Source organism: Larimichthys crocea, chromosome XVIII (assembly GCF_000972845.2).
Source record: "Larimichthys crocea isolate SSNF chromosome XVIII, L_crocea_2.0, whole genome shotgun sequence".
NCBI classification, from domain to species: Eukaryota; Metazoa; Chordata; class Actinopteri; family Sciaenidae; genus Larimichthys; species Larimichthys crocea.
This window is the reverse complement of record NC_040028.1, coordinates 3,552,980-3,574,857: the sequence shown is the minus strand read 5'-3', so window position 1 is coordinate 3,574,857 and position 21,878 is coordinate 3,552,980. Positions and strand designations below refer to the sequence as shown.

Genomic DNA, 21,878 nt, shown 5'->3' with positions numbered 1-21,878 from the left:
ATCTCGGGCTTTTTTTAAAGTAGGCTCACCCGCCCAGAGTTTGATACAAAGCCTTTGGTCACACAGTCACTTCCCTCCTGCTGTGTATATTTGGCAAACTTCATTTTTTAGCCCACTTTTTCAAGGGTGTGTTGATTTTTCCATCCAACCCTTTCACACGATAAAATTTGTTGAACGTTGCAGCCTCTGGAGGCCATGAGCTCTGTTTTAGTCCTTTATAATCCTGTTTCATAAAAAAGCTGGAACACAGCCACCCCCCCCCCACTCCTCACCTGAGCACCTTTTTTTATCTGTGTGTGTCCCCCGTGTGTGCAGAGGTGTCGGTGTCCTTCGACATGGAGTCCTCGGTGACCTACACTTTCCAGGAGCCCTTCTCGGTGATGCAGAACAGAAGCTCGCAGGCGTCCAGCGTTTCCACAGAAAGCAGCAGCCGGGCCAGAGAGGACGTGGCCTTCAGCTTCGTTACCTCCCAGAGGCCGGCATTGCTGCTGACTGTCAGCACCTTCAGCCAGCAGTACATCGCTGTCATCCTGGCCAAGAACGGTACACACATGTTTTACATTAATGCATACATAAAAATGATTTACTACACAGTAATAACTTCTGGCAATGATATATACAGATATACATTTCTATACTCTTTGAATGTGATCACAGACATGGAGGAAACATTAACTTAGCCTACACAGCCAGCTGAGTAAATTTAGTAACTTTAATTATAGTTACAGACATTATAGTAATGCTGCTTCCATAACTGACTGTTTATTAGTATATATTTACATTCTGTTGTGTTTGTATGAAAACATTGCATCTGAATTCACATTATGCAGTCATTTCAAGTCCTGTCAGATAAAATGCGATGCAGTTTGTGCCATGATGGCAGCCAAACCGTGGGTGGAAACATACTTTTTGACATCTGAAGCTCTCGGTGTTGCCCTCAGGTCATGAGCCTTCAGGTGGAATGACAGTGATGTTATTTAACAGGATGACTGTGAGACAAAATGTAGCTTTATTTTGAAGGGTCCATGGGATAAGTATTTATGGAATCAAAACATTTTCTACTTAAATAGCTCAGTGACTATATCAGGTGTCTTAGCTTGCATGCTCAATTATTTAGAATTTGTATAACTCATTAGGCTTAAAACCTGTTAAAAAACAAAACCAAAGACAAAACCAATGCCACAATTTCTGCCTGCAGTCCTTCAGCAATGTTCTGTTCAAAGCCACCAGACTCTTCTCTGTCTTAACCCCTTTTAACTCACAGGCCGATGTACATGTGTTACCATGGTAACCAAATTAACTTGCATAATTACAGAGTGAATGCTTCCTTGACAACGGGTTAGTCCATTTTATGTCCGCACCACAAACAAGATACTCTGTCCACAGTCCACTCGAAAGCCGACAGAGATCATCTGTTTGAATAAAAAATCATTCAATTACAATCCCATTGCACTCCAATTACCATATAAGGTTTTTTTGTGAACTCGTTGCAAGACATGTGCAGACATGCCAGTCAGAAATTGTGCAAAATTGGAAATGTCTCTGAGGTCATTTACATTAACACCAAACAGAGATCTAATTTTCGGAGAAATCTCAAGTTTATTTGCATGTTGAAAGGTGTTGAGGCGAACAGAAAATGAGGCTCAAAGTAAACAGCTATCGTGTATCGTATTTCTGCCACAGCTGCCAGCACAAATATAATACTGCCCCCACAACTTTGTGCAAACAGACTATAGGCTAATGAATAGACTTAACCTCCAGTTCTGCTCCTCCTCTGCGTCTTTCAAAAGCCTCTTTCTTCATTGGTAGTCTTGATGATCAATATACTTAAGTCAGTCCATTAGTCCTTGTTTATCCAAAGAAAACAAAAAAGAAAAAAACAAATGTTATACTTTAAGGTCCTTGATAATACTCAACTCTTTCAGCTCCTGACACCAGAAAGGCCTCAAAGCTATAAGCTGATGGCTTGTAAGCTGTATTCGATCTTGAGTAATGTATCATGAGTGACACCTATGTGCAATTGTTATTTAGTAAGTCTCCTAACACACACTTTTAAATTAAATCTGAACGCCGATGTTCCTCGGGTCTCTGTAAACACTGAAGGGCAGAGGAGACACTTCATCTACAATGACCTCCATCTATAGGAGCACTCTCAGGATTTGAAATGAATCACAAACACAAAGCCCTTCACCTGCAGACCGGGAATTGTAATATTGACCCGGCTCCACTTGACAATGCATATCTTTCTGACTCTATGATCTGGCAGCGATTGTGTGTGTGGGAGGAACACTGAGAACTTATTGACTTCTTCAGTGTGGGAGCGAAGAGCTATGAGATAGAGATCTCAAAAGGCAATTGAAGAAGTTTAGATATAGAGGTCTATTTATAAATAAGCAACCACATCATTTCAATAAATAGATGGATTCACTTCTCATGTAGAGCATTATAATGCAATGTACACATACTTGAAGCCAAAGTGGAATGTGTTTAATATAACGCAGTGTTTATTTCAGAGGACTGGACTCGAGTGTTTGGATTTTAAATCTGCACTGAGCAGTGAGCATAACATGAAATCAATCACCACAAAGTGCTCAGATGGATTTCTCCAAAGGACTGCACTACATGTCTTTTCATGCCTTGTGTCCAGGGAGTCTGCAGATCTGGTATCACCTTCAGACAGACAGGAGTCCAGATGTGTTCAGCCCCGCCCTCAATAACCTGGCAGATGGACGACTCCATCGAATCAGAATCCACAGAGTGGGCAAAAACCTCTACGTACAGGTGAGGCCCTGAAATGTTTCAAATTCTAAAATACTTCAGTGTTACAGTGCAATGCTTTTATTTTTTCATAGTTTTATGTCTGTATCAGTGCAGTTAGATAGATACCCACTGGAGCTGCAGTTATGGAAGTTCAGATGTCCATGTTTATGTTTCAATTGTATTTAACTTGTGAAGCTTCAGTTTAGTGTGGACCTACTTTAATGTGTGAACAACATTAGATAAAACCTAAATGTCTCCAAAACATTCACTAAACCTTCCTGGGCAGCAAAACATCTCAAAGCTATTAGAGAGAAAATTAATTCATAGTTTGATGATATAATCTTAACTCACAGTACACTTATTAGCTTTGCTGAGTCTTCATTAGCAGATGGAATTTCTTCTGCACTAGAGAAAAGTGTTTTGCTTTACGTTAGCTCCCTGAAATCTTAAGCAGACCTAGTCCAGTCCAGGCTGGGACAATATGTATATTTGGCTTTGATCGTGGATCAAAGATGAAGGATTAAAGATCAAAGATTAAGTGTGTGTGTGTGTGTGTGTGTGTGTGTGTGTGTGTGTGTGTGTGTGTGTGTGTGTGTGTGTGTGTGTGTGTGTGTGATTGACATGGTTGTGCTGCTGATTGAGCATTGTATTTACACTGCAATGTATTTGGGAACACATCTATTATTTATATTTGTGCACTAAATACAATATTTAAATATATGTAGATCTTAACTCATTTATAAAATGGGATAGAAATATCTCTGTTTTAATTTGCTTCTGTGATGTTGATCAGCCAGTAGGTGAATAGTACTTTAAAAGACAGACCGCATGTTTTGGTCGTACATACTAATCCTGTGTGGCTTAAAACAAAGTTTCCTTCGCTCATGTTAGGAGTCACAGTAGATCTACTGCAGCCACATCTGGAGCGTCTTCGATCCAACCACAAATCCGCACAGCCGCAGCTCCAGCCTGTACAGCCAGGCAGAGCAGCTGCAGCTGTGCTCACAGCCTGTGGCTGTACGCTGTCTGAGCTTTGCCTTCTGAAAGGAGTAATGAGCAATAAATGCAACATATAAAGTGCCGCATGGTCTCTCCTTTCTGTATTATCTACAGTGCGTTTCCCTAAAATGCCACTGCATAAGAACCGAAGTGGACAATTTAAATATTGTGAAGGAATGCAGAAGTACTTCAGGAAAAAAAAACAACACAAAAAAAAAAAAAGCAATTGCCACAGTGATCCTCAGTTCAAATGCATGAACTTTTTCATGTGGCTGCGCAGAAGGCAGCCTGTCTCGAATTATGCTGATATGCAACTGTTCTGCAGAAGTGAGTTCACTCTGCAGCAACATTTAGTGCCAATGCAGGAAGGAATGTGCGCTTCATATCGTGCAGTGTAAAATGAAGATGGAGAGGTGCGCCTGCCCTCCAAGTTCACAATCTGTTTCGTACTAGTAGTTGACGTCAACATTTTTGCTATTTATAAGTAACTCATGGTGGACTGGTACACCCTGGAGTATACTTTTACTGTATATCACTGCAGCAAGGTGAGAGGATAAACCAGTGGAGGTAAGCAAAATAAATTCAGGGCATGTTAATTTGTTTTTTAACCCCAATCTTTGCCAAGTGGTTTAAGTGGCCCGACATGAACCACACATACAGATGTACTAATAATAATAATTGGCAAATGAACTTTCCCCGAAATGTATTTTATGAAGCTAAATAGTTCAGCTTTTGTCAAACTTGAGTCAGCCGATCAAGAACAAACAGCAGCGATATGTTGATTTGCTGGTCGAAAGACGTCTAGATAAAGCTGAATTCAGCTGACTACATAGTGAGTGTAGATGTGTATTTAACTATTTTGGTGTGAAGCAATGTCAGACTCTTGACTCTTTTCTATACATTTCTTATTTATGAATATTTTCTTATCCACTGTGTGTACATGAGCTGCTGTTACAAGTGAATTTCTCCAGTGTGGGATCATTAAAGTCTGTCTTGTCTTATCTTATCAGATAAACTTTCAGTCTACTGAGCTGAACATCTAGACATCAACCAAAAATTCACCAAAACTAAAGCTTTCCAGACAGCAAAAATCTCAAAACCATTGTAGCACCTGTAGGCCGACTGTTATTACGTGTTCCACACTAACTACACCTGATGACAACTGAGCAAGAAAGCTCTCAGAAATCTCAGGAAGTAGACCTTTATAGCATCAGTGGACGCTCTCCAAATCTTTTTTTCTATTTTTTTATTTGCACATCGTCGAGGTATAAGTGATGCAACTGAGTCAGCATGGTAGTGCAGAAGCGAAAGGTTGAAATCACTTCAAAGCTCACTGTGGGCGGATATGCTTTTGCGTGAAGCTGTTGAGAACTCAATCTATAATGTATTGAAATGCTCTGCTGCTGTTGTTGCTGCTGCTGCTGCTGGTGGTGTTGCCGTTACCTCGGTTTGGATTTCTTGTAATCGGCTTGTTATTTGATTTCTCCCCACTCAACCAGATCGACCAGGACATCCACACAAAGTACACACTGTCATCTGATGCAGAGCTGATCTTAATCAGATCCCTGACATTGGGCAAAGTCACCAGTAAGTCTACCTATGATAAAATGGCTGGAAAAACCTGACCCTCTATTGTACTCTTAACTCATTCATTATTTTCACATGTAAATCAAACATGACCATCACTAACAACATGTACCTTTCACCTGTCAACTGTATCTCTGCAGGGAGGGAGAACTTCAGTGAGAAAGTAATGCAAGCAGCTTCTAAGGGTTTCATTGGCTGCCTCTCCTCGGTCCAGTTCAACCATGTGGCGCCACTGAAGGCAGCGCTGACGAATCGGGGAAGTTCACTGGTTACCATCCGTGGTCCACTGGTACAGTCCAATTGTGGCGCGCTGGCAGAGTCCACCTCGCACACGCTGCAAGGTAAAACATTCAGTCATTTCCAAGTTGAGCTCCATGCTGAGGAGCAACTGGAATATAATTTGAAAACCGAACGAAATCTCGGACTTGGTGGCGTTGTCAAGCCTGCAAAAAACGCATGTGAAATGAGAAGTGTGCCAATCATTCACATGCAATCGTTTATTCAGCAAAGATGTCACGCAGCCCTAATTAATTGCTCTTTCTCTTCTGGCCTTTGCTTGTTGTTTCTGGGGAGCTATATTTGGCTCTTCATGACCACATTCTCTCCTCTCTTCTGTGCTTCACTTGTCTGCAGTGAAACTCCTCTCACCGCATCGCGTTCATTGACATCTGTAGTGCACTTATGACACACAAGTCAAGACAGAATTTGGCGGTGTGGGGTTTTATGCAGAAAACAAGAGGTGTGGGTGTTTTGTCAGGCATCAAACGTGAATCATTTGCTGCAGTATTTCTTTGATACAGGCTCATTTAGCATGTCCAGTTGTTACTGTTCGGAGAGGAAGTCCTCTCTGAAGAGCTGGGCCTTCAGGATGGTTTTTTGAAGGTAGAGAGGGATGCCCCTGATCTGGTAGAAACTGGAAGCATGTTCCATCATCAGGGAACAACAGATGGGGAAAGTCTGAATTGCCGTGAGCATGCAGGTGGCAGAGGCCAGGCGTTGTTCATTGGAGGAGCACGATAGCAGGGAGGAAACTTAGACTACTTTGTAGACGAGCATTAGGGATTTGAATTTAATACAGGCTTGCTATAGGTAGCCAGTGGAGCTTGATGAGCAACGGCTTCTGGATCAACTGAAAGGGTTTCAGTGTGCAGGCTGGGAGGCCCCTCGTTGTAAAGTGCGAAGCGGCACAACCTGGGATCATCATGGTCATGGATCATGACTCCTAAGTCAATCCATGCACTGTGGTGACCTGTCCTGGTTAAAAGTGATACCAGAAAAGCAGTGTTTCGCCTCAAAAATAGCTGCTAACCTCTAACTTTTCCCACACTATACAACTGAACAAATCAAGTCAAAGCACGACGTTCGGCCTAACTGGCTCCTTGTTAATCGTGACTGTCTTTAAAACTGACTTGTCTAGTCTACTTGTGGATTTAACTATTCGCAGTCTGTCTAAACCAGACATATGCCAGCTGTGCTTTTCAGTCGTCTGTCTGACAGAACAGATGCATTTCTATTTTTATTCAGTGGCGCTGTCTACACCAGTCTCTGCAGTCACTCAGATGTGAATTGTTCACGTAAGAACACAGTAGTATTGTAATTTGTTTAGTGTGAACAGATGGGAGCGCACAGTTGTGGATGTGGTTTTAAGAAAGTGAGGTAATTAACGAATGTTAATGTTTTATTTACATATGAAGCCTTCATGAGTGGGAGTGGCAGTGGCTCATGTAGGCTAATGCTACATTTCCAAAACATATACTAGTATAAAACGTGATTAAAAATAATGTCAAACAGTAAAAGTGAAATTCATGTCAGATGCTGTCCTGATTGCCCTGTTTTGCCGAGCTCTGACTTTGGCGGATGCACGCAGACCCTCTCATGCAGAGCATAATGGGACATTTTTTGTTAATCATTGTTTTGGCAGCGATGTGAAACAGCTCATCGTGTGGAGCTATAACATGCAATGAAGCCACTTGCTTCAAGGCTCATTCACCTCCAACCCATTCAGCCTGACACTTTGGGTTAAACTGGTCAGCACACATCATCACTTCATCACCATGCTCCTCCTGAACGGGGCTTAACGCAACTCAGACTCTGTGTGACCGGGCGTCTTCATTAGGTGGGTGGTATTGAGACTGTCGGTGACATTTAAGAGTAATTTAACCGAGCAGAGGATACAGAGGAAAAAAAAAAGAGATATGTTAGTGATTATACAGAGAGTAGAGGAGAAGTTCGAATGAAACTTCATTTGTTTGTCATATTAATATAATTCTGTTTAATTCTAGCTTAGCAGTGAAGCATAACACACTACACTTCACGGGTAAAGGTGACAGCCGGAGACTGCAAATATCTTTGCATAATGTCACACAGACCTCTTGTGTATCAAGAGACATTAATGGATTTTTTTGTCTCTGCTTCCCCAGATCAAACTGTAACAGCGAATAAAGACAAGGAGCAGCATGGCAACAGAACCCAGAAGGATTTGGCTGTAATAGCAGGTCTGTCTTTCCCTCCTCTGTGCTGCTTTATTTTTCTTTGGTTAATTGAAAACGACTCCCAGCTGTTTATTCTCTGCATTTGCCTCCATCTTCATTCCTTTTTTTTCCCCCTGGTCTCTTGATAACTCCGTCTCAGCTCAAGATAATTTCCATTACTGCCACTTACACAGCTTTGTTTGGAATTAAATTTGATGATGACTATTTTCAAGGATCCGTGTGTGCTTTCAAGACGGGGAGCATTTGCTTTGCATTGTGCTTCTCCCTTACACGTACACGGCTGTATTTTTTGACAACAGAGATGGCACACGGTGCTCATGAAACAATCATTCAAAGTGTTAGTTTGACATTTTGCGAAATATACTAAACCCAAATGCACAGATAGATATAGAAAGATGGGAAATAGACGCCTTCAAGCTAAAGAGTGACCTGGTGTCTGCACAAAATCAGGTCTAGACTTAAAATGGGCACAAAAGAGGCTCAGTTCTTCTCACTAAAACCATGTTGTGATAAAAGCATTTTTTATTTTTTGGAAAGCTTTTTCTGAGAGTAACACTAACTTGATTGGTTATTTTAGCTTAGTATAAATCCAGTAAAACTTCAAAATCCTCCTTTCAGCCACAGTCCAGCTCACTAATTTATTGTATTTGTTTGCTTAATTACGCAGGACTATTTCTTGGCTGAGACCAGTTAGTGGTCCCCCCCGTACATAGAAACGTGAGAGTGGTATCAATCTTCTAATCTGACTCTCGACATGAAAGCGATTTTTAATCACTCGTGAGTTCACTGTAATCACAATTTAAATACACTAACAGAACCTCAGTACATCAGTGAGCAATTATGCCTCTCAGCTGGGCAGTGCTGTGAGAGTAGAAATACTTGACACTGATTTTATGATCGCTGTGTGAAATAATAAATGGTGTACTGTCTTAAAATTAACAGTTCCTGTACAATTAAACTCTGTGGCAAATGAGTCAGGACATTACTCTAGCCAGTGTAGATCTGGCAGTATTGTCTCCTGGTACGCACTAATGTGTCTTCCCTCCTGTGTCCTCAGGTGTGGTCACAGCAGTGGTCTTCATCGCGGTGTGTGCTCTGGCTGTGGTAAGCCGCCTCCTCTACCAGCAGCGGCGGGCCCAGAGGAGCAGCAGCATCAAAGAGGAGAACAGACACAGCATGTACACGGACTACAGGACAGAGCTGCACCTCCACAACTCAGTCAGGGACAACATGAAGGAGTACTACATCTGACTACAGTGTGCACTCTGTGGACCTAAGACACAAACTTACCTCTCTCTTATAAAGGACTAACAGGTGGACGAGCTTCTGCAGGATTTCTTAAAACAAAACATCTCTGTGCCCTGGAAGTCTCTCAGGAACACTACGAAAGCCTGTAACCTGTAGTCCACTCTCGTAATGCTCCAGTACAAGCAAGTGGCTGAATCTTTACAGCTGTTAGTGTATTTGATGTTGGTGAAACTGTCAGAATCAAGCTGCTGTGGTTTCCGTCGTTGCAAATTGTGTAAAGCAAAAAAGATGAATGTTCTGCAGTGGTGGACCGAAGAGGACATCATGAGCGCAGCGAGCGAAAGCTGCCGTCCATCCTGAATGCGCACAACTTACAATGTTTTGTTTGAAAAACTCAAATGTTGAAGATTTCAACATTTCAGTGGGACTCTAGAAATTGTACTTGCAAGTCAGGAAATGTAGGCCGGGCCTGTAAGATATGCGTGCATTGGCTGCTGTCTTTGTTTTGTCAGTGGTGGTGAATGTTGTAGAAGAAGTAAAGGGGACAATACTGCCTATACTGTATGAGTGCCTAATTTGCATACAAGTTTTTATTTGAACATTTTAGAAGTTATTCTGATTTGCACAAAGCATTTACATAGAGATGAGCTTATTGTCATTCACTTCTCCAACCCACACTACATAGAATAGATGGAAATTTGAATTTCTTGTACCAGTCGGCCATCAGTATCAGGTGACTCAGTGTTTCTTTCACTGAGCCGCACTCTTTGAAGTAGCCTGGAAATGAACAAATCTAAAACTAATATCCATTAAATCCAGAAAGTTGTGATCTTTTACAAGGTCCATACATCTCACTTCCGAGAGTTTTGGGTTTTCGAGTCTTGCCCCTAAGAAGTCATTGTACACCATGAAGGTCACATATATTTAGTAGGTAATATTTAACTGATGGCTTATGAAATTATGGGTCTTTTGTATTTATTTAAATTGTGCAAAATCTACTTGTGTATTATTTTTTAATTAAAGATCCAAAAAAGTGTGTTTATTGTATCATGAGAGTAGCTGGAATAAGAAATAAAAGATTTTAGTATTCAAATAAATACAAATTGATACAAACTGCTGGCAGCCAAACAGTAGTATCTAGTAGGATAAAAACTGACCCTGGTATAAACAAATCTGGCAAACAAACCCCCACAAGCAGTATCTTTGGTGTTCTTTGGCATACGGGCAGCAGTTTGGTGTGTACAGGAAGTGTGGAGCTGGTTTAACCAGCATGCGAGTCGAGTCAAGTTATATAAAACAATCGCAGCAGCAAGTTTATCGGAGCTTGTACAGCTGTCTCGGGTTAAATGTGTCAGTCAAAACCTTCTCTACTACACTTTGTCACAGTACTCAGTTCGAGTTTGTACCACTGTTTAAACTTATAATGCTTATATGTCATTTGCTAGCTTGGTCATATGGTATAAGTAGGCAGGGAAAGGTTGGAAGTATGGAAGTAGTATGTACCAGTGTATACCCGGTGCATACCAAACTCAAACGGTACTGGTACAAAAGTTCAGTTTGTCCATTAATTTGCTGCGCTGTTCAGCAGTGCTAAGAGCTTTTCGCAACCAAGAGAAAGACCACCGTCCTTACTGTACCTTTTTTATCAGTTATTTGGATTACAGGGATAAATGATGTCTACTATGTATTTTAGTCACAATATCACAGCACTTTTTTCTATACGGCTTACAGTGGTTGAAGAAAAAATCCACACACACACACACATAGAAGACAACCTACCGATCCTGCAAGTCTGCATACACATTCAGATTACAGCATAGCATGGATGGAAAATGAAGACGACTTTGCTTTATTTTTTTTTTATTTTTTTTTTGAAGATCCTTACCACAACTGTGTCAAAAAATATGAAAAAGGTGGTGCCAGAGTAAAAGCAACGTTACCCAAATTTTAAAATCAGCCTGCTCTACATGATCAGACTCATTATCATTGGCTTCAGGTCCTCTTGGCAGGTTACATGTCTTTGCCTGTTGTACTTTGAGCTTAACATGCTAAAAAATAATGAATAAGCCCAAAGAAAAGCTGAATCTAATGCTTACAGAAATGTTTTTGTTTTCTGTGTATTGGATGAGACCTAATTCATCCTCTTGGACTCTGTACAAAATTTCAAGAAAAAGCAATCAAGCAAATGTGAAGATATTTCACACAATGATCCCAATTTTTTTGGACCAATGGACTAACGGATGGACAAATGGAGTAAAGACAAACAATATCGCCCTTTCTGGAGCTCCACCGCTACCATGGCTAAAGATTACATGACTGAAAGTGAGAGTGGCATGGTCAAAAGATAGGGTCTCTATCCTTTGGACCCCATCTGTGCATGTCCTTGTTATGTCTCAAGATGTGATCTCTAGTATCAGTAAATGAACACATACCTCTCAGAGTGTGCAATGGGTAATATCATGTGGTTATTTCTTCTTCTTCTTCCAATGATTTGTATAGCTGCAGTTTTATTAAGGATCTATTGTATAGATGTATAATTTAATAATAAAAGTGAATATATTGTTAATCATCTGTTGTAAAATGGCTTGACTTCAACAGCTTTAAAGAAGGTCTGGTGTCGTTTTTTAAGGCAGCCTGCAGTGAATCCAATCAAAGGTCCAACATTTTTCATGGTGTTTGCAGGTGGGAAGCCAGTGGGGGATCGCATCCTTGTTGCTGCACTATAGGTGGGTCTGGAGAGGCAGTGCATGAGTCTACCATGTTGTGAAGGTCCTTGTTGGCAAATGAAAAGATGCATTGCTTATTTTGTTTTGTTTTTCTACAGGAGTTGTTTTGTCAAATCCAGATCCAAATTTCGTAATTGGCAACATTTACTCCTTTTGAAGGCTACAATTTATACAGTTAGAAGAAGTTAAGCTTGGGGTGGTGTTTAGCTCAGTTGGTAGAGCAGCCGCCCCATGTGTGAAGGCTCAGTCCTTGTTGCAGAAGCCCAGGGTTTGAATCCGACCTGTGGCTCTTTCCCACATGTCATTCCCCATCTCTCTCTCCCCACATTCCTGTTACTCTGTCACTTTAGCTGTCTCTATCAAAATAAACCTTGAAAAGGCCAAAAAAATAATCTTTAAAAAAAAGAAACTTTGCATCAAAATACAGCTGAACTAAATCATGTACAAAAATAAATGTACAACATGGTCAGAAGTTATGGCAGTTTTTTTTCAAATACTATGCTATGGTAGTTTGTCACTTACAAGAAAACAAGAAAACACTATGTAGTGGCAATCCGAAAAACCAAAAAAAGACACTTGAGGGAATCTGAAGTCCATTGTAACTTGTTGTGGTGGCAAAAAATCTGATCTTCTAAGAAAGAATGCTTTGACGTTTTATTAATGCAAATTAACAAACTACAAGAAAAAATCTAGGTGTACTGAATGAATGAATGATGGATGAATGACTTCAACTGTGCTCGTTAACTTAAACAAAACTGAAGTGATCCGATAAAACGCATAGCACCTTTAATATACACACACGCACAGTTACAAAGCTGTGTGGCTTCTCTACTTCCTAAGTTGTGATTTTCCCCACCACCTGTCCACCCGTGACGTCCCTTTCTAACCTTCACTCCTGATTCCATTCACGTGTGAATCGGTCAGCTGTGCAGGTGACGTCACAACCACAACACCCCACATTACCACACATGAAATATTACAAATTAACTAGTTTCAACTCATCCAAATTTGTGCTGTGCTAATTTTAATGAATATTGTAATATTTAGCAAGAAGAGTGGTTAAAAAAAAGGTACACTAATTAAGCACTAATGATTAATTACCCCTTTACTCAGCTTTTCTCCAACTGACACTGCAGCGATCAGGCAAGTTAGTTCTTAAGCATATGAATAAAAACTTCAATGAGAAGTTATTGTACATAGAAAGATCAATCAAGCAATATACATTAATCTCAACATAATGCATCCTGATGAAGTGAAAACAAGCTGAAAATGCGACAGCAAGAGGCTGAACCAACGCTGTCATATTTCACAAAGTGAGATAATGTGCACAGATGCACCTCAGCAGGTGTTTTTATTGTATTTGTCTTTCGTTTTCTGTATGCATAATTTTCTTAGTAATTACATATAATATTGGTAACTATCTAGTGCCCTATAATGAGGATCTGCTAAATACTCCAATGACCAGCTATCATAAATATTAGTGTACACATACAGTAGTGTATTATATTCTGCTGACAGGATATCAGGAATGAAGCGTACAAAGGGAGCCAGATACAATATGTCCCTTATGTACAGTAAGTATATTTATTTTTTAATTGTATTTATTTCATTTTACATAGCTAATCTATTCGAACTGCCTGTAGAGATATATATTTTTTCTTTTTTTGAAATATCGATCTACTTTTAAACTATTTTTCTATCAAATCTGCTCTTTCAGATTTAGAAGCAGGTTTCCTTAACATATCACATCTTTGGATTGGATGCACATGTTTTCCTGCACGTGTGGGCACAACTATGTCTTAGAGCCAAGTTATCACTTTAAATTACCTTGGATGTGTTTTGTAACAGTTTAGATTAGGGCCCACAATGTGCAGTGTAATTGTTCCTGCAGGGTAATACATTTTTTGCAGTTATACTGTGATGGACCATAAATCTTCCACAACTGCCTCATCATAAGAAAGCTTTTATACTTATTCTACTCCATAACAGCAATGAACAGCACTCAACACTAGTGTCAGTCCAATTGAATCTGAACCACCTCAGGCTCATGAAATCCCCCATAACTACAATGTTGTAACCATGCCGTACTGTAACTAGGTCCACTTTCCAACATATAGTAAAATATAGACTACAGGCCCACTGAGTGTTCCTGACAACACTTGTTTCATGGACCTCTGTTTGTTCCAAAGTCAAAACACAAAAGTACCCTGTAGTTATTGTGGAACTATGTGTAACAGTCTCAAGGGTGGAGTGCTAAATACAGAGGTGGGTAAAATGTAGATTACTCCTCATCCACTGATACAGTTCTGAAATTCTTATTTCAGGGAGGTGGATTAGGTTAGTCTATCTGCATTTTGTTATCATCTGTACACCTGAGTACTATATAATATGTTTTTAATAAATTACAGCAGATTTATAAAATGCTATGTGGGATGCATTATCCCCAGCTCAGTTATGTAGTAACTGAATAGGTACAGTATACATTCCTTCCACATTGTTGCTTTACTTTTTAGAAATATGCAAATCAATTTATTTCTTCTGCAGTTTTTAGGAGAAGACATCACGCAGTGTTCCACACATAGAAACTCAGCAGGAGTAAAAGCAAGAACAAATCCTAACTTGCCATCTTATACTAGTGTCACGGGCAGCTATACTCACAAAGCAACCTGTTTCCTCTGAGTGCAGAACTAATCTAATGGCCTTTCTGAAAGCAGCTCTCCTAACTATCCCTTACATATAGCTCCTGCTGATACAGGATGTAAGGGCTGTAATGTAGTATGACTTTCTACATCACTGGGATATGACTTTATGAAAAAGTATGCTGTTTGAGGGCCAGGGATGGAGGAAAATAAAAAAGGGCACCCTAGAGGGCACTTTGTCGCATTTTGCAACTTGCATTTCTACTTGTTTTTTGATATGACTGCAATTTTGCACATAATTTTCCTGACCAGTCTAATAAATATCCTGTGTCAGTGTTGTACAGCAGAGCTAATAGTAGCTAATTAAACACCGACACATAACTCATTGGCTTATACCATACAGTAAGTGTAATAAGAGTGTACATGAAGGACAGACCAGTACTTGAATGGTCTTTTGAAATCATAATGTTTTAGGCTGTGATCAGGAGGGACTTTCCTGTCAGGATTTGGATTTTGGGTTTTACAGTGAGATTTGGGTTCATTGTGTGCTGCATTATCTAACATGACAAAACTATTATGTAAACATTGCATCCACAATATTCATTATTCGTGCTGCATAAGGCAAAACTACGCACATCACCAAATTTTTCAATATTTATTGATCCAAGGTCAAGACAGCTCAGTTTTTCGCCCTCCAGATGAGTTCTCAAGGTCTCAAGGCAGAAGAGTTGAGTTTTTACTTTCACCACTGAAGTCCAAGTCCAAACCTATTTAGAAACTATTTAACACTAGCTTTCTCTTTACAGTATGCATGCATATCAGCAGATATACATACACTTGAAGTGAGCTTTATAGTTTCTTTAAAGTTATAGTAGAAACAGTTTTGTATACCAGAGTCAATCCTGTTAGAAGCATAGATATTGATGTTTCAGTGGTGAAAAAAAAATGAAGCCCATATGTAACATTTTCGTTATAATACTTGACCTCCATCACAGCCTCTTGTCAACAGGCTGGTACAAAGCTGTGAATGATTTGTCTCCTGGTGTCTAACTAGTTTCCCTTTCGGTCCACAGTTCATTGAAATGCTGTGGATACTGAACAACCCTGTGCCCTACAAATTGCACATGTGCAGCTATGCATAACATAGTATGTCACAGTATGCATTAGCGAGTGTATGTGCTAACATCTGGTGGGGTGTGAAAGTCGAGGTGAGGAATGAGTCACTCAGCGTTTTGCGCCGAGCGCTGTCGCAGCAGCTTCGCATCCGATCACGAAGACGTATCCGTTGACAGTATTATCATCATCTTTCTCTCAACCTTGACCAAGAGGTTTACGTATTCTACCTGTGGGCTACTAAGGATGTGCGGGAACATCCAGTTGACCCTTGGCTAAGACCTGCCCCTCTCAGTTATTGTTGTTACACCTGTCAAGCTTTGTATTCACAGTGTTTATGCAGTCTGCAGTGATGATGACAGCTTTGCCTCTCAAGGACTTTTTTGAAACAATGTGTCCTTGATTGAAGACAGCAGCAGTCAAAAACAGATTTTTGTTCGTTGACTGAAATGACGGCTGGCAGATTGAGAGAGACTGACAGATTTGATCAGCTGTCTCCTGCTCACTTTTAAAATGTTAAGGTTGACATAAAAATGAAGAGTAAGAGTATATGAAGGAGGTCTGGAATACTCATGGTGGCTACATGCATAATAATATGATAACGGTGCAATAAGTACAACGCTGTGGTGGATGTAACACTAAAGCCTAAAGCTTACAGAAAACAGCATGCTTACAAGCTGCAAATGCTGGAAATACAGTAGCAGTTAGATAGCAGCAGATTAATCTCTATAAAGTGATACTCTGCATATCAATGCAGCATCTGTAGGGAAGATTCTGGCACCTGAAGTGTCCTTGTTTGTATTGACCAGTCACATTTGAGTGGGGTTCGGTTACAACAGTCCGTATCGAGAATGAAATCCCGGCACCCTTGGCTATTGTCTGACGACAATTTAGCTTTTTTTCTTTAAATGATCTGCTTTCATATGCAGATAGAGTTTAGCAGCATTCTCTTGTGCTCTGCTGCCACAATATGCTTTACTTTTAGAGGAAGGCTCGATGAGGACCTCCTCCAACACTGAATGTTCCAGTCATGAACAATGAAATAATGAAGTTAGAAGTGGTGGGAAGTGATGAGTTTGAAGGACTTGTGGTTTGAGCATTTTTTATTTGATGCTACTTCTTCTTCCACTACATTTCAGGATATTGTACTATGTTTCCATTACATGCTTGTGGCCCTTGAATAAATCCTTTGAAATATCTCCTTACTGTGTCATAATAACAGGATATTGAGCTAGGGAACATGAAAACCTCAGAATATAGAAATACACTCCCAAATAAAGAGCGATGCTAGTCACAGAGCCTTTTCATGTGAATGTTAATTTCAGCAAAGATGAGCTTAGCAGACTATAGAGATCTATGAGAGGGCTCCATCTGTGCTCATAGAAGTTGCTATACATAACTATCCATACCAATTATGCTAAATTGGGCAGAAAATATATAGTACCAGACACAAGTTGTGATAAATGAACCTCTATTAGTTTGATGTAATGAAATGATAGAAGTAAAGTAATGACTCCATGTTGGTAACAGCCTCACAGCTGGTACTCATTTTAAATCACCCCAGATGGATTCACATGTATCCCATTCACCAACTGTTGCCCTCCGTGTATTTGAATTTCTCACTCCTTTGTCCCCCACGCGCGCACACAAGCAACACACAAGCAAACACACCTACGCACACACGCACAAATTCACACAGGCTCTAATCAAACAAACCAGGAAAACGAGAGGAAGTGTTTAGAATCACCTCCACCGCTTATTCATTAGATTCAGCACTGTGTTTTGACTGCAGGGCCACCTACACAAACTCCTATGAGCACAGGTGCTGTTTTTAGCATAAGGAAAAGTTGGAGACAAAGTTTCTTGCCACCAAACTTCTGAGTTAATGAGCTGTGGAGTACGGCACTCTCTTTTAAGCCCGCTTTTAACTTTGTCTATAAGATCTGCCCAAATAAGTTTCAATAATACAGGATTTGGTGTACAGTTAAGATAGTTACAGCAATATATATCCTATATATATATATATATATATATATATATATATATACACACATATGATGTATCTATCAGCACTATCTATGTGGGAGCCAAGCAGTATCCCAGAGATTTCTGCTGTTCAACAATTATTTCAGGTACTCGCTGTACGTCTAATGACAGCCTGCAGATTCTGAAGGGTGGCTGAAGGGTGGGGCGGACTTTTAAAACTAATTTGAGGACACTGAAAATATGCCACAGCAAGTACAACTAATTCAAACTTATTTACGTTTCTAAAACATCAATCACTTGACACAAGCAGAGAAAACATATTTCAGGTTTTCATGGGGAATGACAAAAGAAACCCCTCTATGTACTGATGCAGGTGGAACTGAATAGCCAAGTGACAGAGTGGGACTACTTTTCAACAGAGTCTGCCTGCCTGACGTCCACTGATGAAATGCTTCCTGTGGAGGCTCCATACTCAGGGTAGAAATACAAAGAACGCAGCAAAGCCACCATGAACCTCCAACAACTCCCACACTTGGCTGCCTGTGGGCAGATCCATCGAGCTGTCAATCCAAATACAGTTCACTGCTACTTCCAGCGTTGTTTTTTTCGCTTCACAGTGAAAGCAGACTAACGCAGGAGCTGCATCTGATTGGAGTTATTTAAGAAACAAATACTGAGCTTCAAATTATATTTATTTAAAGTAAAATAGTCTTCAGTCCTCACTATGTGCGTAGGTGCAAAAATGAGATGGGTTATACAAAAGATATTCTAAAAATAAGTCTGTTTAATTACTTGCATCCCCATTTCCCTCAACCACAACATAACAGCTATAATTTAAAAACAAGATTACCTCCTGCGAAAGTGCCAACATTTGAGAGAGGAGGTAAAAAATTGTCTGTCTGTTTCTTCACAGATCTAACAAAAGACTGAATGAAAACATGCAAAGTTCAACTGTTATGGAACAGTGCCAGAGGTAGCATGGCATCAGCACACTAATTCACAAATTCAAAATAGTCTGGAACCCTGCAGTTCATTTTCAATTTCAAGGGGGTGTTAACAATGAGAAGACTGCGGTGGCAAATATATCCATTACATTCTCAACTTCTAACTATATTATATTTTTATTTTGTTACATTTTGCCACGCTCTGTATGTTTCTTAAAAAAGAGATGACACTTTTTTGTCTTGCAGCTGCCTAGACTGACTATAAGTGTCAAGAGATGAGAAGCAAACTGTACAAGTCATATTTCCAGTAGGGTGAGAAGCCACTGAATTTTAGTTTTTTGTAATTAAGTTGGTTTCCGATCATGTCAGATTTAGGCTGTAACTGTATAAATATATCTTACTTTTATTTATCTTTGTCAGAGTCTGAACCGCTTTCTGTGTGTGAGGACCTCTGACCTTTCTAGCTTCTAACTTCTCTGGGTGGTATTCTTTGTAATGACGTTCTTACAGTCATGTTGCTTTCTTAACCTCTTCTTATTCTTATTCAGTTGAACAAAGACAATATTGGAGTAACTTTATTTGATTATCTCTGACTGGTGTTTTCTCCACAACAACCAAAAAGAGCAAACAAATGTGACCTAGAGCCAATCAGAGCAATGAAATGTGATGTAGCACTGAGCAACACATGCACGTTGGTGCAGGTTTGGTCAGTTTTCAATCAGGAAAGATTAGCAGTGCTCAGTTTGACAGTTTTATCTGAGTTTTGTGAGTCCACAGCATTGCAGCCGACTGGACACAACGAGTCAGAGCAGTAAAACATGAGACATGACTTTTCAGAACTTGACCTGTGCTGCTCCTCTGTCAGTCATATAAAACCTGCCCAATAAACATACAATATACCATTAAAATAAACAATTTTGATTAGCCCAACCAGTCCACAACCCCCCACAAAATGACTAATTTCAGAATTTGTTCTATTTTAGTGATATATTTAATTCATCTCTTATTCAGGGGAAGGTCCCTCTACTGTGGAAGGAATCTATTGTAGTTCCTGTGGCCAAGACTGCATCGCCTAAAGAGCTAATTGATTTCAGACCAATAGCTCTCACCTCACTGGTTATGAAGAGTTTTGAGTGACTGATAAAAAATATCTCTGATGGACGAAGTACAGGAGCTGCTTGACCCGATGCAATTTGCTTATCGGCCAACTAGAGGAGTGGAGTATGCCACCACTACTCTTTTTAATTTTCTTTACAAGCATCTTGAGGGAAAGAAAACCCATGCTAGACTTTTATTTGCAGATTTCTCCTCAGCTTTTAATACAATTCAGCCACTCATCTTATACCGCAAATTAGTGTCCCTTTTTAATCTTGATATTGGAATGGTGAAATGGCTCACTGACTTTTTAATAGGTAGGCCTCAGTCAGTTAAGGTTAATAATATCTTATCCCAAAAGAAGATGACTTCTACAGGTTCTCCACAGGGGTGTGTCCTGTCCCCTTTATTGTTTATTTTATATACAAATGACTGTAGGAGTCAACACACTGACAGGCATTTCTTAAAATTTGCTGACGACACAGTTCTAGTCAGTTTACTCCAGGATGGAGAGGTTGACCATGGGCCAGTTACGGCTGACTTTGTGGAGTGGTGTGACAGCCATTACCTCAAGTTAAATGTCCTAAAAACTAAGGACATGGTCATTGATTTTAGGAAAACTCCACATACAGCCCATCTAACCATTATCAAGCAGTGGAGATGGTAGACTCTTATAAATATTTGGGGACAATAATTGATAAAAACTTGACACATGACCTAAATACTTCAGCAATCTGTAAAAAGGGCCTACAGAGATTATACTTTCTGCTTGATCTCATTTTATGGAAACCTGTCGGTTAAAAACAAAAATTGTCTGTTCAAAATTGTGAGAGATGCCAACAAGATAATTGGCATGCAGCAGCTCTGTCTCTCAGAGATCTTTGACAGACGATTCCACAGAAGGTGCGGGCCATACCTGTCTAGCACCTGACCGAACCCCATGTGGTGCAGGAAGTTATTCTCTGCCTGTCTGGGAACGGAGATTACATCTACCTAGGGGCAACGAAATAGGTATAAATTCTTTCTCTTTTTCCGACGTGCAATCAATGCAATTAATTTGCAAACATCTAAAATTGCAGCTGTCATGTGTTGGCACTTGTTTATCTTGTTTCTTTTATAGACTTTTTTGCCTTCTTGCACTTATATCTACTGTTCAACTTGTTACAGGATTGTGTGCAAATCAAGTTTTTGGTTGACTGTTTACTTTGCGTCATTGTTTCTAATCACTGGTTTTGTCTATTTATTGTTGTTGTAGTAAGTTGCATTGTACACTGGCAAATCAATTTCCCCTGGAGGGACAATAAAGCTCTGAACGAACTGAACTGATAATTTGGTCTGATACAACGGTGGAAAGTCATGTTTGTTCCCATTCAAGTTAGTGACTTACTCAACAGGAAGTTGGGTGATATCTTTCCAGCAGGAAGTGGCAGCCTACCTCCAATGCTTACCCAGTTCTTCTTAATACATTAATGGGCCAAACGCATCTGCCAGAGCAATTGAAACATGAGCTTGGCAGATTAATCTGGTTCCCCCAGCTCCTGTAAAGTAAGTTTGCCTCTAGCAAGAGAACACCCAACAGATACCAAATGCTGCGGCAGAGGACTCCCCGATGACAGTGCATTAATGATTTAAATGGAACAGTCTTTGTCCTAAAGGCGAAGACACATTACCACCGTTGAGCTGAATATAAATATGATTTGGGCATGAAGACTGATCAGACCTGCCACTAGGTGACCACCTCATTGTTATTCAGTTCCTGAACAGTAGACTGATTTTGCAGGACAATGCTGGATAATTCCTTCGCCCATGTCAGCTGGGATAGGCTCCAGCCCCACCCGCGACCCTAGTGAGGAGAAGCGGTTACAGATAGTGATGTAATGTTGGGATAATTCCTTCGCCAAAATCTGGTTTGTTTCCTTTTCATGTCTGGAGGCACAGGTGTGCTTGAACATAGATGCCCTCTCCATCTTTGTCATTAGCAAACTTGCAAATTGCAAAGCACTCTCTCTCTAAGATAAGAAGTCACTTTTGTCAGCCTGCCAGGAATGTGCAGGTGCTTGGCAGCAGGCCACATTCAGCGTGTCGGCACATGCTCATAAAGAGCCTGTACCCCACTCCTGCAAAATCAAAAACATCCTTTAGTTCTAAAACACTTTTAGCTGTCGACAACAAGGGATTATATATTTTTCAAACCAGTTCTCAGCTTATCACTCGAAGCTTCCCACAGTAATGTAGAATATGCTTTTGACTATGCAGTGTTCTTGTCCTTAATCTTTTCATACGACAAAA

The 21,878-nt window shown here is 40.1% G+C and overlaps 1 protein-coding gene across 1 annotated transcript in view; it reads left to right on the top strand.

Moving 5' to 3' along the window:
- The window catches only part of cntnap5a (contactin associated protein family member 5a), a 71,846-nt gene extending 60,250 nt beyond the window's left edge, over positions 1-11,596 (top strand). Inside the window, exons 19-24 of the mRNA XM_019277060.2 lie at positions 316-543; positions 2,648-2,781; positions 5,259-5,346; positions 5,487-5,687; positions 7,767-7,841; positions 8,896-11,596. Of these exons, the coding sequence (XP_019132605.2) occupies positions 316-543; positions 2,648-2,781; positions 5,259-5,346; positions 5,487-5,687; positions 7,767-7,841; positions 8,896-9,089 (920 nt within the window). The 3' untranslated portion in view covers positions 9,090-11,596. The remainder of the gene's footprint in view (positions 1-315; positions 544-2,647; positions 2,782-5,258; positions 5,347-5,486; positions 5,688-7,766; positions 7,842-8,895) is intronic.
- The last annotated feature ends 10,282 nt before the right edge of the window (positions 11,597-21,878 follow it).